Source organism: Leptodactylus fuscus, chromosome 6 (genome assembly GCF_031893055.1).
Source record: "Leptodactylus fuscus isolate aLepFus1 chromosome 6, aLepFus1.hap2, whole genome shotgun sequence".
In the NCBI taxonomy this organism is placed as follows: Eukaryota; Metazoa; Chordata; class Amphibia; order Anura; family Leptodactylidae; genus Leptodactylus; species Leptodactylus fuscus.
Genome location: NC_134270.1, coordinates 178,685,941 through 178,703,984, shown reverse-complemented (window position 1 = coordinate 178,703,984; position 18,044 = coordinate 178,685,941). Strand labels below are relative to the sequence as shown.

The window sequence follows — 18,044 nt, the reverse complement described above, 5'->3', positions numbered from 1 at the left end:
TGAGAGTGGAGTGTCAGGGGCCTACCGAGGGGGCCCAGAACAGGACCGAGAACGTTGGGTCTACCGAGGGGGCCCAGAGAGACGACCACCTCGGCGAGAGATCCAGTGCTGGGTGTGTGGAAGACTGGGACATGTCGCTGCAAAATGCCCAGACAAGTTCCCAAGACAGCCGCCTTTAAACTAGAAGGTTCCAGCGCAGCGGGGCATGCGTTGGAAGGGAACAAAAGAGTGAAGGAAGTTAAGAGCCCTGATGATACACTGATTGCAGCAAGCCCGGTGTTGCAGGTCAAGATGAATGATGTCCTCGTTACTGGAATGATAGATACGGGATCACAAGTTACCACTATGGGAAGAGAATGTTATGAACGGTACTTCCAACAGTCTGCCCAATATGACCCTGAGATGTTTGTGAGTGTTGTGGCAGCCAATAACTTACCTGTCCCGGTATGCGGAGTGGTCTGGATGGACGTGAACATATGCGGCCGAGACTTAGGCAGAAGAGGTATTATCGTAGTCCAGGAGGGCTATGATAAACAGATCCCCGTAATTTTAGGGATGAATATTCTGAAGGACATGGACCACCTGCTGTTTGCTAGAGATGGGCACAATTATTGGAGAGAAGCTACTGCTCACCAACCCACTCGGGCTGCCTTACAGCGATTAATAAGGATGTGTGGACTGCAGAGAGCCACCGGTGGAGAACAGCCCGTGGGCTGTATTACTGTTCCTCATCACACCAAGGTAACACTACCAGCTGAAAGAGAGACTATTATATCTCTACCACTGGGCACCACTCGGAAATTAGAAGGCCTTTCTGTCATGATTGACCCATTATCTAACCAGAGCGGGTGCACTAATGTGCTGGTGGCTCGCTCCTTGTCTGTGGTAACCCAGGGGAGAGTGTTGGTGCGGTGTGTCAATACCCATAACCAGAGTTTAGATCTGACTCCAGGTAATCTCCTTGCCAAGGTCTATGCTGTCCCAGCTGAAATACGAAAGGCGACACCTTTAGAACTGACGCCATCCGGGAAGGGGGAATGGTCAGTGACCGTGTCCACAGAAGCAGAAGGGCTCATTGTCTCCCATGAAGAAGGGCGGTTGCTGCGAGAACGAATGAAGTTAAACCTTTCTCGATATACTACTGATCAAGTCAGAAAGGTAGACCAGTTGCTAGCAGAACACGTGGCCTCATTTGCACGACATGAGAATGACTTTGGCTGTGCACAGGGAATCTATCATGAAATACCCACTGGAGATGCGGCTCCCATCAGGGAAAGATATCGGCAGATACCACCCCAACAGTACCAAGAAGTGAAAGATCTGCTGAATTCAATGCTGGAGAATGGAGTTGTTAGAGAGAGTCAAAGCCCTTGGGCTGCACCAGTGGTGTTGGTCAAAAAGAAGGACGGATCTTTAAGGTTCTGCGTGGATTATCGTAGACTGAACTCCTGCACTGTACGTGACTCTTACCCGCTCCCCCGTATTGAAGAATCGCTTACGGCCTTAGGCAAGGCCCGTTACTTCTCGTCCCTAGATTTAGCAAGCGGCTACTGGCAGGTCCCCATGAGTGAGAAGGACAAAGGGAAGACGGCTTTCATCCTCCCCATGGGTCTATATGAGTTCAACCGCATGCCTTTTTGTCTGACCAATGCCCCGGGTACATTCCAACGGCTCATGGAGAAATGTCTGGGCGATTTCAATTTCGAATTCACTCTGATTTACCTCGATGACATCATTGTCTACTCCGCGTTTAGAAAAGATTAAACTATCTCTTGATAGTAGATCAACATTACCAGAAATACAAAAAAAGTTTATTCTTAACAGCATTAAGTTTATTTTAGAGCACAATGTATTTCAATTTCAGGATCAGCTGTTTCTACAGGTATGTGGAACAGCTATGGGGACAAAATTTGCCCCTAGTTATGCTAACCTGTATGTAGGGGAATTTGAACAGCAATTTATATTTGATCATCCAGTATGGTCAAATCATATTATATTTTTTAAGAGATATATTGACGACCTTCTTTTTATTTGGAGAGGTACGTCCGAAACTTTTAATAATTTTGTTATATATCTAAATGATAATGACTGGGGTTTAAAATTTTCAGGGAAAATTAATGATACTTCAATAGAATACCTGGATCTGATTCTTATGGGAACGGGTGACCACATTTCCACTAAAACATTCTTTAAGAGTGTTGACTGTAATAGTCTTTTAGATTACAACAGTTCACACTACAACAAATGGAAGAAAAACATTCCGTTTGGGCAGTTTAAACGCATACGTAGAAATTGCACCACTGAACTGGATTATCAATGCCAGAGTGAGATTCTGAGGAGTAGATTTAAGGCCAAAAAGTACCCTAGAGCTATTATCGATTTAGCCAAGGAGAGAACTCACTCAATCAGATTGTTTGAAACCTAGAATTAGGGATAATGTGGACTCGTTTAAATTTAATTTTTTAACTACATATAATGGAGCTCACATGACCATCCGTGACATCTTGCATAAGTACTGGTACATTCTACAAAATGACCAGTACTTAAAGAATCTTCTCCCTAAGAGACCGAAACTTACATTTAGAAGGGCTAAAAGTGTTAAAAATTTAATAGCCCCAAGTAGACTCAAATCCATAGCTCCCAAATCTGATACTAGTCCTACAACTGAAGGAAATGAAAAAGGAAGCTTTAGGTGTGGTAACAGGCGATGCAAGTGCTGTCAATGTATAGGTCACGAGGTCCAAGAGATCTCTAGTAGATCTACAGGTAGGACTTTCCAACTTGATTTCCGTATGGATTGCTCTACGCCCTATGTCATTTATTTAGCAGAATGCCCTTGTGGCATGCAATATGTAGGGAGAACGATCATGAACCTACATATTAGAATAAATAAACACAGGTCAAATATAGTAAATGGGTACTTAAAACATAGCGTCTCAAGACATTTTTTACATAAGCATAATAGTAATTTTGCAGGGTTTAATGTTGTCCCCATAGACCACATCCCTTTGAATATACCAAATAGATTTGAAGTCTTGAAACGGCGTGAAATCTACTGGATATACCAGCTGGATACTTTGAGTCCAGCTGGTTTGAATGAGACATTGCAAGACATCACCTCTTGAAAAATAGTAACGATTATTATGGTGAGTCCCCTTTTTGAGTTGAATATATTTTTATTGGTTAATAATAGAGATGAGCGAACACTAAAATGTTCGAGGTTCGAAATTCGATTCGAACAGCCGCTCAATGTTCGTGTGTTCGAACGGGTTTCGAACCCCATTATAGTCTATGGGGAACAGATACTCGTTAAGGGGGAAACCCAAATCCGTGTCTGGAGGGTCACCAAGTCCACTATGACACCCCAGGAAATGATGCCAACACCTCTGGAATGACACTGGGACAGCAGGGGAAGCATGTCTGGGGGCATCTAACACACCAAAGACCCTCTATTACCCCAACATCACAGCCTAACAACTACACACTTTACACACTCAATACCACCTCTCTGACAGTAGGAAAACACCTTGAAACATGTGTATTTGGCACTTGCAGTGAGGAGAGCTTGTCACCAGCAGTGAATTTGGCCCTTGTAGTAAGTTGAGGTTGGCACCAACATTTGTTTTGAAAATCAGGGTGGATTGAGCCTCTAACCAGCAGAGTTTGGGCAAATTCATGGTGGAGGGAGCCTCTAAAAACCCCAGTTTGGACCAATTCATGGTGGAGGGAGCCTCTAACCAGCCCAGTTTGGGCAAATTCATGGTGGAGGGAGCCTCTAAAAAACCCAGTTTGGACCAATTCATGGTGGAGGGAGCCTCTAACCAGCCCAGTTTGGGCAAATTCATGGTGGAGGGAGCCTCTAACCAGCCCAGTTTGGACCAATTAATGGTGGAGGGAGCCTCTAACCAGCCCAGTTTGGACCAATTAATGGTGGAGGGAGCCTCTAACCACCCCAGTTTGGACCAATTCATGGTGGAGGGAGCCTCTAAACAGCCCAGTTTGGGCAAATTCATGGTGGAGGGAGCCTCTAAAAAACCCAGTTTGGACCAATTCATGGTGGAGGGAGCCTCTAACCAGCCCAGTTTGGACCAATTAATGGTGGAGGGAGCCTCTAAACAGCCAAGTTTGGACCAATTCATGGTGGAGGGAGCCTCTAAAAACCCCAGTTTGGACCAATTCATGGTGGAGGGAGCCTCTAACCAGCCCAGTTTGGGCAAATTCATGGTGGAGGGAGCCTCTAAACAGCCCAGTTTGGGCAAATTCATGGTGGAGGGAGCCTCTAACCAGCCCAGTTTGGACCAATTAATGGTGGAGGGAGCCTCTAACCAGCCCAGTTTGGACCAATTAATGGTGGAGGGAGCCTCTAACCAGCCCAGTTTGGACCAATTAATGGTGGAGGGAGCCTCTAACCACCCCAGTTTGGACCAATTCATGGTGGAGGGAGCCTCTAACCAGCCCAGTTTGGACCAATTCATGGTGGAGGGAGCCTCTAAAAAACCCAGTTTGGACCAATTCATGGTGGAGGGAGCCTCTAAACAGCCCAGTTTGGGCAAATTCATGGTGGAGGGAGCCTCTAAAAAACCCAGTTTGGACCAATTCATGGTGGAGGGAGCCTCTAACCAGCCCAGTTTGGACCAATTAATGGTGGAGGGAGCCTCTAAACAGCCAAGTTTGGACCAATTCATGGTGGAGGGAGCCTCTAAAAACCCCAGTTTGGACCAATTCATGGTGGAGGGAGCCTCTAACCAGCCCAGTTTGGACCAATTAATGGTGGAGGGAGCCTCTAACCAGCCCAGTTTGGACCAATTAATGGTGGAGGGAGCCTCTAACCACCCCAGTTTGGACCAATTCATGGTGGAGGGAGCCTCTAAACAGCCAAGTTTGGACCAATTCATGGTGAAGGGAGCCTCTAAAAACCCGTTTGGACCAATTCATGGTGGAGGGAGCCTCTAACCAGCCCAGTTTGGGCAAATTCATGGTGGAGGGAGCCTCTAAACAGCCCAGTTTGGGCAAATTCATGGTGGAGGGAGCCTCTAACCAGCCCAGTTTGGACCAATTAATGGTGGAGGGAGCCTCTAACCAGCCCAGTTTGGACCAATTAATGGTGGAGGGAGCCTCTAACCACCCCAGTTTGGACCAATTCATGGTGGAGGGAGCCTCTAAACAGCCAAGTTTGGACCAATTCATGGTGGAGGGAGCCTCTAAAAACCCCAGTTTGGACCAATTCATGGTGGAGGGAGCCTCTAACCAGCCCAGTTTGGACCAATTCATGGTGGAGGGAGCCTCTAAAAAACCCAGTTTGGACCAATTCATGGTGGAGGGAGCCTCTAAACAGCCCAGTTTGGGCAAATTCATGGTGGAGGGAGCCTCTAAAAAACCCAGTTTGGACCAATTCATGGTGAAGGGAGCCTCTAAAAACCCGTTTGGACCAATTCATGGTGGAGGGAGCCTCTAACCAGCCCAGTTTGGGCAAATTCATGGTGGAGGGAGCCTCTAAACTGCCCAGTTTGGGCAAATTCATGGTGGAGGGAGCCTCTAACCAGCCCAGTTTGGACCAATTAATGGTGGAGGGAGCCTCTAACCAGCCCAGTTTGGACCAATTAATGGTGGAGGGAGCCTCTAACCACCCCAGTTTGGACCAATTCATGGTGGAGGGAGCCTCTAAAAACCCCAGTTTGGACCAATTCATGGTGGAGGGAGCCTCTAACCAGCCCAGTTTGGACCAATTAATGGTGGAGGGAGCCTCTAAACAGCCAAGTTTTGGGAAATTCATGGTGGAGGGAGCCTCTAACCAGCCCAGTTTGGACCAATTCATGGTGGAGGGAGCCTCTAAACAGCCCAGTTTGGGCAAATTCATGGTGGAGGGAGCCTCTAAAAAACCCAGTTTGGACCAATTCATGGTGGAGGGAGCCTCTAACCAGCCCAGTTTGGACCAATTAATGGTGGAGGGAGCCTCTAACCAGCCCAGTTTGGACCAATTAATGGTGGAGGGAGCCTCTAACCACCCCAGTTTGGACCAATTCATGGTGGAGGGAGCCTCTAAACAGCCAAGTTTGGACCAATTCATGGTGGAGGGAGCCTCTAAAAACCCCAGTTTGGACCAATTCATGGTGGAGGGAGCCTCTAACCAGCCCAGTTTGGGCAAATTCATGGTGGAGGGAGCCTCTAAACAGCCCAGTTTGGGCAAATTCATGGTGGAGGGAGCCTCTAACCAGCCCAGTTTGGACCAATTAATGGTGGAGGGAGCCTCTAACCAGCCCAGTTTGGACCAATTAATGGTGGAGGGAGCCTCTAACCAGCCCAGTTTGGACCAATTAATGGTGGAGGGAGCCTCTAACCACCCCAGTTTGGACCAATTCATGGTGGAGGGAGCCTCTAACCAGCCCAGTTTGGACCAATTCATGGTGGAGGGAGCCTCTAAAAAACCCAGTTTGGACCAATTCATGGTGGAGGGAGCCTCTAAACAGCCCAGTTTGGGCAAATTCATGGTGGAGGGAGCCTCTAAACAGCCCAGTTTGGGCAAATTCATGGTGGAGGGAGCCTCTAACCAGCCCAGTTTGGACCAATTAATGGTGGAGGGAGCCTCTAACCAGCCCAGTTTGGACCAATTCATGGTGGAGGGAGCCTCTAAACAGCCCAGTTTGGGCAAATTCATGGTGGAAGGAGCCTCTAACCAGCAGAGTTGTGGGAAAGCAGGGTGGAGGGAGCCTCTAACCAGCAGAGTTGGTGGAAATCAGGGTGGAGGGAGCCTCTAACCAGCAGAGTTGGGGGAAATCATGTTGGAGGGAGCCTAGTATTAGCAGAATTGTGCAACGCTTATGGTGGATGAGTATGAGGATGCGGAGGAATTGGAGAGGTTGAGTACAGACATGGAGTTTCATGTTGGGGTGCTTTACACAGGTGGGCACAAAAATGAAGGCTCTATCCAGTGGTGGTTCATTTTTATCAAAGTGAGCCGGTCGGCACTCTCAGCTGACAGACGGGTGCGCTTGTCAGTGATGATGCCACCGGCTGCACTGAACACCCTCTCAGATAGGACGCTGGCGGCAGGACAGGACAGCACCTCCAAGGCATATAGGGCAAGTTCAAGCCACAGGTCCAACTTCGACACCCAATACGTGTAGGGCGCAGAGGGGTCGGAGAGGACAGGGCTGTGGTCGGAAAGGTATTCCCGCAACATGCGCCTATACTTCTCACGCCTGGTGACACTAGGACCCTCCGTGGCGGCACTTTGGCGAGGGGGTGCCATCAAGGTGTCCCAGACCTTAGACAGTGTGCCCCTCGTTTGTGTGGACCGGTGAGAACTTGGTTGCCTACTGGAGGAACTGCCCTCCCTGCCGCCAACGTCACATGCTGGAAACATCTCCATCATATTCTGCACCAATTGCCTGTGGCAAGCATTGATGCGATTGGCCCTCCCCTCTACCGGAATAAAAGACGAGATGTTGTTTTTATACCGGGGGTCAAGGATAGCAAAGATCCAGTACTGGTTGTCCTCCATGATTTTGACAATACGCTTGTCGGTTGTAAAGCACCCCAACATGAACTCAGCCATGTCTGCCACAGTGTTAGTTGGCATGACTCCTCTGGCCCCACCGGAAAGTTCAATCTCCATTTCCTCCTCATCCTCCATGTCTACCCATCCGCGCTGCAACAATGGGACGATTCGAAGTTGCCCGGAAGCCTCCTGTATCACCATCACATCATCGGACAACTCTTCTTCCTCCTCCTCCTCCTCCTCCTCCTCCTCCATTAAACGCAGTGAAGCGGACAGATGTGTGGACCTACTCTCCAGCTGTGACGGATCGGATGCTATCCCTAACTCCTCTGTGTGATCTGAGTTATCCCTGATGTCAATCAGGGATTCTCTCAGAACACACAAGAGCGGGATTGTAAGGCTCACCATCGCATCCTCAGAGCTCACCCTCCTTGTGGACTCCTCAAAGACCCGTAGGATGTCACAAAGGTCTCTCATCCATGGCCACTCATGGATGTGAAACTGAGGCAGCTGACTTTGTGGCACCCTAGGGTTTTGTAGCTGGTATTCCATCAAAGGTCTCTGCTGCTCAACCACTCTATTCAACATCTGAAACGTTGAGTTCCAGCGTGTGGGGACGTCGCACAAAAGCCGGTGTTGTGGCACATGCAGGCGTTGCTGGAGAGATTTTAAGCTAGCAGCGGCTACTGTCGACTTGCGAAAGTGGGCGCACATGCGCCGCACTTTCACCAGTAGCTCTGGAACATTGGGGTAGCTCTTTAGGAAACGTTGCACCACTAGGTTGAAGACGTGGGCCAGGCATGGAACATGTTGGAGTCCGGCAAGCTCCAGAGCTGCTACCAGGTTCCGGCCGTTATCACAAACGACCATGCCTGGGCCCAGGTGCAGCGGCTCAAACCATATTGCCGTCTCATCGAGGAGGGCATCCCTCACCTCGGAGGCAGTGTGCTGTCTGTCCCCCAAGCTGATCAGCTTCAGCACAGCCTGCTGACGTCTACCAACGCCAGTGCTGCAACGTTTCCAACTCGTAGCTGGGGTCAATCTAACAGCGGAGGAGGAGGCGGTGGCGGAGGAGGAGGAGGTGGCGGAGGAGGAGGCGGTAGAGGAGGAGGAGGAGGGGGGTGTTCTTCTCGTGTCCCTGCCAGGAATGTTAGGCGGGGAGACGAGGTACACCGGGCCAGTTTGGGAAGCAGTCCCAGCCTCAACTACATTCACCCAGTGTGCCGTCAGTGAAATGTAGCGTCCCTGTCCGCATGCACTTGTCCACGCGTCGGTGGTCAAGTGGACCTTTGTGCAAAGCGCGGAACTAAGGGCCCGCCTGATGTTGAGTGACACGTGCTGGTGCAAGGCGGGGACGGCACACCGGGAGAAGTAGTGACGGCTAGGGACGGCATAGCGAGGTGCCGCAGTTGCCATCAGGTCCAGGAAGGCGGGAGTTTCAACAAGCCGGAACGCCAACATCTCCTGGGCCAGCAGTTTAGCGATGTTGGCGTTCAAGGCTTGCGCGTGTGGGTGGTTAGCAGTGTATTTCTGCCGCCGCTCCAATGTCTGAGAGATGGTGGGTTGTTGTAAAGAAACGCCTGATGGTGCCTTTGATGGTGCAGGAGAAGGAGATAAGACAGGACCAGGGGAGGATGAGGTAGAAGTCAACAAAGTGGCGGAGGCAGATGAAGTGGTGTCCTGGCTCGTCCTCTGGAGTGCATCGCCAGCACAGTCAGCAGTGGCAGTGGCAGAGGCAGAGGCAGTGGCAGTGGCGTGAACGGCAGGCGGCCTTTGTCCTGCCGTTGCTGCCTGCCACTGATTCCAGTGCTTGGATTCCAAATGACGGCGCATTGAAGTGGTGGACAGGTTGCTCTTCTCAGAGCCCCTAATCAATTTCGAGAGGCAAATTGTGCAGACAACACTATATCTGTCCTCGGCGCATTCCTTGAAAAAACTCCACACCTTCGAGAAACGTGCCCTCGAGGTGGGAGTTTTTCGGGGCTGGGTACGAACTGGAACATCTTGGGAGATTCCGGGTGTGGCCTGGCTTCGCCTAAGCTGCTGACCTCTGCCTCTGCCTCTAGCTACCCTTTTTGGTGCTGCACCTGCCTCAACATCCACACTACTTTCCCCGCTTGACATCCCCCCTGTCCAGGTCGGGTCAGTGTCCTCATCATCCACCACTTCCTCTTCCAACTCCTGTCTCATCTCCTCCTCCCGCACAATGCGCCGGTCAACTGGATGCCCTGACGGCAACTGCGTCACATCATCGTCGATGAGGGTGGGTTGCTGGTCATCCACCACCAAATCGAACGGAGATGGAGGAGACTCTAGTGTTTGAGCATCTGGACACAGATGCTCCTCTGTTAGGTTCGTGGAATCGTGACGTGGAGAGGCAGGTTGAGGGACAATGAAAGGAGCGGAGAACAGCTCTGGGGAGCAGGGACAGTTTGGGTTATTGTTCTGTAAAGCTTCGGAATTTTGGGAGGAAGGAAGACAAGACTGTTGGGTAATAGGAGGAGAGGAGGCAGAGTCTGACTGGCTGCTGGACAATGTGCTGTAAGCGTTCTCTGACAGCCATTGCAAGACCTGTTCCTGGTTCTCGGGCCTACTAAGGTTTGTACCCTGCAGTTTAGTTAATGTGGCAAGCAACCCTGGCACTGTGGAGTGGCGCAATGCTTGCTGCCCCACAGGAGTAGGCACGGGACGCCCTGTGGCTTCACTGCTACCTTGCTCCCCAGAACCATTCCCCCGACCTCGCCCACGGCCTCGTCCACGTCCCTTTCCGGGAGCCTTGCGCATTTTGAATTCCTAGTTAGAAATTGGCACTGTATACCAGTAGTAAAAATTGTGGGTGCACGTAACCCCAATATATTCTTTGAATTCCCAGTCAGACACTGGCACTATATGGCAGTAGCAAGAAATGAGGGTATTTATAACCCCAATATATTCTTTGAATTCCCAGTCAGACAATGGCACTGTATACCAGTAGTAAAAATTGTGGGTGCACGTAACCCCAATATATTCTTTGAATTACCAGTCAGAAACTGGCACTATATGGCAGTAGCAAGAAATGAGGGTATTTATAACCCCAATATATTCTTTGAATTCCCAGTCAGACAATGGCACTGTATACCAGTAGTAAAAATTGTGGGTGCACGTAACCCCAATATATTCTTTGAATTCCCAGTCAGAAACTGGCACTATATGGCAGTAGCAAGAAATGAGGGTATTTGTATTCCCAATATATTCTTTGAATTCCCAGTCAGACAATGGCACTGTATACCAGTAGTAAAAATTGTGGTTGCACGTAACCCCAATATATTCTTTGAATTCCCAGTCAGACACTGGCACTATATGGCAGTAGCAAGAAATGAGGGTATTTATAACCCCAATATATTCTTTGAATTCCCAGTCAGACAATGGCACTGTATACCAGTAGTAAAAATTGTGGGTGCACGTAACCCCAATATATTCTTTGAATTACCAGTCAGAAACTGGCACTATATGGCAGTAGCAAGAAATGAGGGTATTTATAACCCCAATATATTCTTTGAATTCCCAGTCAGACAATGGCACTGTATACCAGTAGTAAAAATTGTGGGTGCACGTAACCCCAATATATTCTTTGAATTCCCAGTCAGAAACTGGCACTATATGGCAGTAGCAAGAAATGAGGGTATTTGTATTCCCAATATATTCTTTGAATTCCCAGTCAGACAATGGCACTGTATACCAGTAGTAAAAATTGTGGTTGCACGTAACCCCAATATATTCTTTGAATTCCCAGTCAGACACTGGCACTATATGGCAGTAGCAAGAAATGAGGGTATTTATAACCCCAATATATTCTTTGAATTCCCAGTCAGACAATGGCACTGTATACCAGTAGTAAAAATTGTGGGTGCACGTAACCCCAATATATTCTTTGAATTACCAGTCAGAAACTGGCACTATATGGCAGTAGCAAGAAATGAGGGTATTTATAACCCCAATATATTCTTTGAATTCCCAGTCAGACAATGGCACTGTATACCAGTAGTAAAAATTGTGGGTGCACGTAACCCCAATATATTCTTTGAATTCCCAGTCAGAAACTGGCACTATATGGCAGTAGCAAGAAATGAGGGTATTTGTATTCCCAATATATTCTTTGAATTCCCAGTCAGACAATGGCACTGTATACCAGTAGTAAAAATTGTGGTTGCACGTAACCCCAATATATTCTTTGAATTCCCAGTCAGACACTGGCACTATATGGCAGTAGCAAGAAATGAGGGTATTTGTATTCCCAATATATTCTTTGAATTCCCAGTCAGACAATGGCACTGTATACCAGTAGTAAAAATTGTGGGTGTATATAGCCCCAATTCTATTGCTAGGGGACTTGCAGGGTATTTCTGGGGTGAAGGTGGGGGGGCACACCGTTGGAACGGGTATCGGGGTATATATCGGGTATACGGGAATACACTGACAGTGTATTCCATTCAGGATCCTGGGAAAACTGGGTTGCGGCGATTGAGCCCGTCAGTGCCACGTTACACTGACAAGCTTCTCCCTGGAATTTAGCTCTTATAAGAGCTGTTGGTTGTCTTCTCCTTCCTATCCTAGCCTGTCCCTGCCTACCCAGAATCTAAGCCCTAGCTAGCTGGATGGAAACCTCCGTCCTCGGTGAATTGCAAGCTCAGAATGACGCGAACCTGGGCGGCGCTGTTCTTTTAAATTAGAGGTCACATGTTTTCGGCAGCCAATGGGTTTTGCCTACTTTTTTCAACGTCACCGGTGTCGTAGTTCCTGTCCCACCTACCCTGCGTTGTTATTGGAGCAAAAAAGGCGCCAGGGAAGGTGGGAGGGGAATCGAGTAATGGCGCACTTTACCACGCGGTGTTCGATTCGATTCGAACATGCCGAACAGCCTAATATCCGATCGAACATGAGTTCGATAGAACACTGTTCGCTCATCTCTAGTTATTAACATAAAGTGTTTTTATACATATACAATCATTTTAATGAGTGGTAAATTTCATGTATCATTATTTTATGTATTATTGTTTAATAGAGGACTAGATGTGTCTATATTTGTAGTGCTCCATAACATCTGTTTTTTTGCTTGTTATGGGTTCAGATTTATAGGAGCCGGTATGTTCCGTGCACATACGTGTTCTGGGTCTCGGCTGCTTTGACACCGCCTTTATGAATCGCTGAGAGTCCATCGACACACATGCACACGTGACCCCGAATTGGGTTTTTAACATGTAGTCTATGCGGTTTACTATTTCTAACTACATCCGGTATATGGAACGCATGTGCGCTCCAAGAGTAGTTCCGGCATGTGAGACACATATGCGTCCCAAGCAATGGGCTATGACGCATAATTATACTTTAGGGCGGGCTTTTTATGAATATATGCGCAGGTAGATATGCCTGGATGCTGAAGAGATTTTCAATATACTGCATAAATGTTTGTAGTTTTTTATTGTATTGCTGACATAATGTTAGTCTTATTCTGTTTCTTAACTATTTATTGGTTGTCATTTGTCCATTTGATGTTTTTTTTTGCTACAATTGTAAAATGATGAGGTCACTATGGGGGCGCATGTTCTATGCTCTCAGTATCTATGTCCTTTGTGCACCTGAAGAAGAAACCAGCTTCCGGTTTCGAAACGCGTTGTGTGTGAGGCTTTAATAAACGAATGCAACAAGAACTACGGTTGGTAAGCGCGGATCCTCTTATCCATTTGATACTTCTGTAGAAGTTGGTTGGATAGGTCCTTTTCTGTATAGTACCATGCATACGTGTTTTCACGGTTAAGATCTGCCAGCTACTAGCCATTTTGTCTATGAAGTGATATTTGAGTGCTGTGATCACTTCACAGCGCTTAAAGGTGATTATATGTTGAATAATACTTTGTGGAATCACTTTAAAAGGGTAATGCACAAGGTGCCGCACGGTGCTCTCTCTTCTGTTTTCATGTCAGTCTCAGGGACCAGTTCAGAACGACAGGGAGGAAGTGATTATGACACACCCCTCCACAAATGAGCCCTGGTTGTGGGATGACGATGATGATAACGGGGGTGTTGTGGAAGCTGTGACCACCCCGGCAGTAACTGGGCCTGCAACAGTAGTGACACCCCCGACTGCCATATCTGACTGTCCTAATGAGAGACCGACCTCTACACTTGCTGACGATATGACAAGCTTGCGGCGGACTAGTCGTTCTACAGCGGGTGTACCGCCAGTGCGTTATGCCCAGAATGAGTTTGTTTGGCCAGCGGCCCATCGTTACATCACAACATTACGATTACAGAAATATGTTGATGGAGCTATTGTTGTCAGGGACTGCCAACATTCGACTGGGGGGGTATGTAGCAGTCAGTAGTAGCCCCTATTGTCTTAACAGTGGTGTTTTGCTGCCATCTACTGGTATGAAGAAATATAGCCTTGGACTGCACTACTGTGAGAGACAATAATCACCCTGTTCTGTTTGGTAAATGGTGCGGTCCAGAGGAAGTGACGTGAGCAGCGTGGTGTGGGCCCAGAGTGTGTGCTGTGAGGACCTGTGAGAGGCCATTGCTGCTGTAGGCCATAGTAGAAGGCCTGAAACACTGCAGAGACTGACTGGAGAAAGCGGCAGTGTTGTGGAGATTGTTCTGGGGACTAAAGCCGGACTGTGCCTTGGACTGTGTTCAGACCTTCACCCAAGACAGAAGCAAGACAGAGTCTGCTGAGTTCCTGGACAGGCCTGTATCGAGGGAGCACCACAGAGAGCTGAGAGACTGTATAAACCCGGTACCGTACAAGTATCTCAGGGACAGCTAGGGCCAGTTTATAGCGGGCGTTATCCTCATACTGTTATATGTAACTTAGTTTCTTTTGTTAATTCCTTCCCATTTTCCATAAGTAAAGTGTGTTATCTACCTGCCAGTGTGCGTCTGTCTCCTAGTCGCGGATCCTCGTTACCTGCTGGCCCGTACTTACACGTATAAGCAAGTTCAATGGGGAATGCTGTAACATAGATAAGGACACAACTCCAAGGACCTTGTAGTCGGTACTAGAGATGAGCGAGTAATGTTCGTTCGAATACTACGGTATTCGAAATACTCGTACTCGATTGAACACTACTAGCTGTTCGAAGTTTAAGGTTCGATGCAGAACCAGCGTTGATTGGCAGAATGCTATACATTCTGCCAATCAATGCTGGTTCTTCTCTTACCTTTAGAAGTCTTCTCTGCGCTGCGTCCCCGTGTCCTCTTCCGGCTGTAATTCACTCTGCCTAGACATCCGGCCTAGGCAGAGCCGACTGCGCATGCGCAGTTGGCTCTGCTCAGGTGTCGGGCCTGGGCAGAGCCGACTGTGCATGTCCACGCATGCGCAGTCGGCTCTGCCTAGGCCGGATGCCTAGGCAGAGTGAATTACAGCCGGAAGAGGACGCGGGGACCCTGCACCGGGAGGAGACTTCAAGCAGAAGCCACCCTGACCATCACTTGTGGACTTGGTAAGTATAATTTTTATCGAATTTTGCGTACCCCTGAAACGAGCATTTCCCCCCATAGACTATAATGGGGTTCGAAATCCGTTCGAACAGTCGAACAGTGTGCGGATGTGCGAATCGGATTTCGAACCTCGGACATTTTAGTGGTCGCTCATCTCTAGTCGGTACAGGTAAGTTTCGGGAAGTGACTTGTTACAGTGGTGGCTTCTACTAGATTTCAGTGAGCTCCAGAGAGCCAACTATTGTGTCACTATTGTGTGCAATGATGGCATTATAGATGCGGGCTGGGATGTATAACTGGGGGCAATGAACAAAACACCTGAATTCAATTATTTGTTGTTGGGGAGTCAGGACCAATATATTTCCCCCTATAGTGAATGATATCAACCTGTTCTGTTTTTGATGTTGCTGTGGTTTTTGATCCAAAGTGGCTTGAAAAGGAATGTGAAATATAAAGGAAGCTCTTAGATTTGTCTCTTTTGTTGTTTCCACTGCTGACTTTGGTTAAAAAAAAAAAATCAACAAAAAAAAAGTTGCATTTCTTCAACGTGAGGGTTTCACACAGTCAGTGTTTGGTCAGTGATTTTCATCAGTGATTTTGTGCTAAAACTAGTAATGGGTTTAAAACACAGAATAGGTGCAAATATTTATATTGTTTTGGCTCACTGTTACTGACCAAAATCACTGACCAAACACTGTTGTATGAAAGCATCCTAAGGATCGGGAGTGGGGTTGAGCCGATCTTGACTTTTAAGGATCGATTTTAAAATCCGATTTCCGATCATTTTTCATTCGAACCCGATCTCGATCCCAATTCCAATCCCAATGCAAGTCAATGGGATTTTTTTTACTAATCGAAGATCGGATTTTAAAAGCAATCCTATTCACTATACAGCATGGAATCTAACTATTGAACGCTTTAATTGTTAGAATCCACGCTGTGTAATGGATCACTAAGTAGCCAGAGGATTTTTTTTAATCCTCTGGCTACTTAGCCCCCCTGGTGTCCACTTACCTGCAGAGATGGCTGGTCCGGTGCCCGGTCTTCTCCTTCTTCTCGCCTCGCTGCTCCCTGCCTCCCAGGTTAGGAGAGTGTGGGCTGATACTGGGCGGGGAGACATCACGTCTCCCCGCCCTGTACTAGCCCACACTCTCCTAAGCCACAAGCCCCGCCTTCCTAGCTCTTTAAACACTAACCTGGGAGGCGGGGGCAGCAAGGCAAAGAAGAACGAGAACACCGGGCACCGGAGCAGCCATCTCTGGAGGTAAGTAGCTACTAGAGATGCTAGTCTAGTCTCCCATTAGAATGAATGGACGCAGCCGGCACGCAGGGGGGTTAAGGCTGTGTGCCGGCTGCTTCCATTCATTCCTATGGAACCACAGCGGAGCTTTCACACTGAGTATACATTCTGCTTAGAATGAGTGGAGTGTATACTCAGTGTGAAGGCTAAGCAAAGCATTGTGGGAAATAGTACTGATCTTCATCCCACCTAAAAAGATCATGTTCGCAATTCCGATCGCGATCGTGAAATTTTCTCGATCGCCGATCGGAATCCGATGTTTTCCGAACATGATCGCTCAACCCTAATCGGGAGTTTTCTGTGGGTTGAATTCTTTTCCCTTGTAATCTCTAATCTTGGAGCGTACACCGATGTGTTCTTCTACAATTTGTACATTCTGCATTCAGTCTTGTTATGTCAGTCAGTTACGAAATTGTGCAGCTGCTGAAAACTGCAATGACATTCCGGTGCATCCTTGCAGAACAAGAGAGGGACTGCCTGGACATAAACAGTCTATGGACAGGTTATGCCTAGAACAGGTTAACATTTAACCTCCCCTTCTTACCCCCCCCTCCCCTATTTCCCTAACTAGCCCTCCTACTACTAGCTATTGTACATGCCGGCACCCCGGCTCTATTGTGCAGGTGTGGGCAGCCAGAAGGCAGTGATGTTCCATGCCCAGAAGGTCCTGCCTGGAAGACAGGTAAGTTTGTGCGCCGGCTGCGTCCATTCATTCTAATGGGAGACTAACTAACATCTCTAGTAGCTACTTACCTGCAGAGATGGCTGGTCTGGTGCCCGGTGTTCTCATTCTTCTTCGCCTCGCTGCCCCTGCCTCCCAGGTTAGTGTTTAAAGAGCTAGGAAGAAGGCGGGGCTTGTGGCTTAGGAGAGAGTGGGCGGGTAGAAGGTAGCTGGGGGAAGGGTGTTTTGACTAGATTAGAGAGATCGATTTATCCCGGCTAAAACAAATAATAGGTGACAACAAATCAAGGGGGACATGTCCACAGCCCGGCATTAGATTGGAGCTACCTATAACTGACCAGTCTGTGGATTACCAATAAAACTGTACAAATTGCTCCTGAACAAAATATCATCTCATCATACATCCCTTTAAATACTGCAAAATTTCTTTAATAGGAGTCTATCACATATCAATCATGCTCATCACATTGGGGTCTTCTGAACTGTGATCTGGTCCCTCCATTGGCAAAATATGAGCAAGCTCAAAAAGATACACAAAGCCACAACTTAGACTTATGTGACTCATATGGATTCTGGTCTTTAATGGTCGATGGGTGAGGTTTTGATACATTGTAGTTGTGGTTATACATTGTGTAGACAAAGGGAAGGTGCTATTTGTATAACTAACATAACATCATTGGTTATAAAGTTGTAAATTAAGTTTTGGCACATAAATATGGGATAAGGCACAGACCAGAAGTTTCATCCCATTATAGATAACCGTTTTCTGTAAAGGAGGGGGAGGAGCTTTGAGCAGTGCCTAAGAAAGGAATGTAAGATGGAGAACAGGCACACGATTCATCCTCCATACACATATGTAAGAGGAATATATTTTACAAATCAGGATTGCAAATATTTTCACCATCTCCTGCTTCTCCGTTCAGGTCCTCAGGATGATCACTTAATGCACTTTCAATCCTGGCGAGGATAGATCTGAAGAAATCAGGTTTAATATTTTGGGCCATAAAGACATAAATGATTGGATTGAGACAACTATTAAGGTAAGCCAGGATGGAAACAAGAACAGGTATTGAAATTAAATTAATTAC

General features: G+C 47.6%; 1 protein-coding gene across 1 annotated transcript in view; it reads right to left on the bottom strand.

The window, feature by feature from the left end:
* Positions 1–18,044, bottom strand: part of LOC142210189 (N-formyl peptide receptor 3-like) — a 51,294-nt gene that overhangs the window by 25,556 nt on the left and 7,694 nt on the right. The window contains exons 3-4 of the mRNA XM_075279215.1: positions 2,138–2,212; positions 437–488 (exon numbers count right to left, since the gene is read on the bottom strand). Coding sequence (XP_075135316.1) covers positions 437–488; positions 2,138–2,212 — 127 coding nt within the window. The remainder of the gene's footprint in view (positions 1–436; positions 489–2,137; positions 2,213–18,044) is intronic.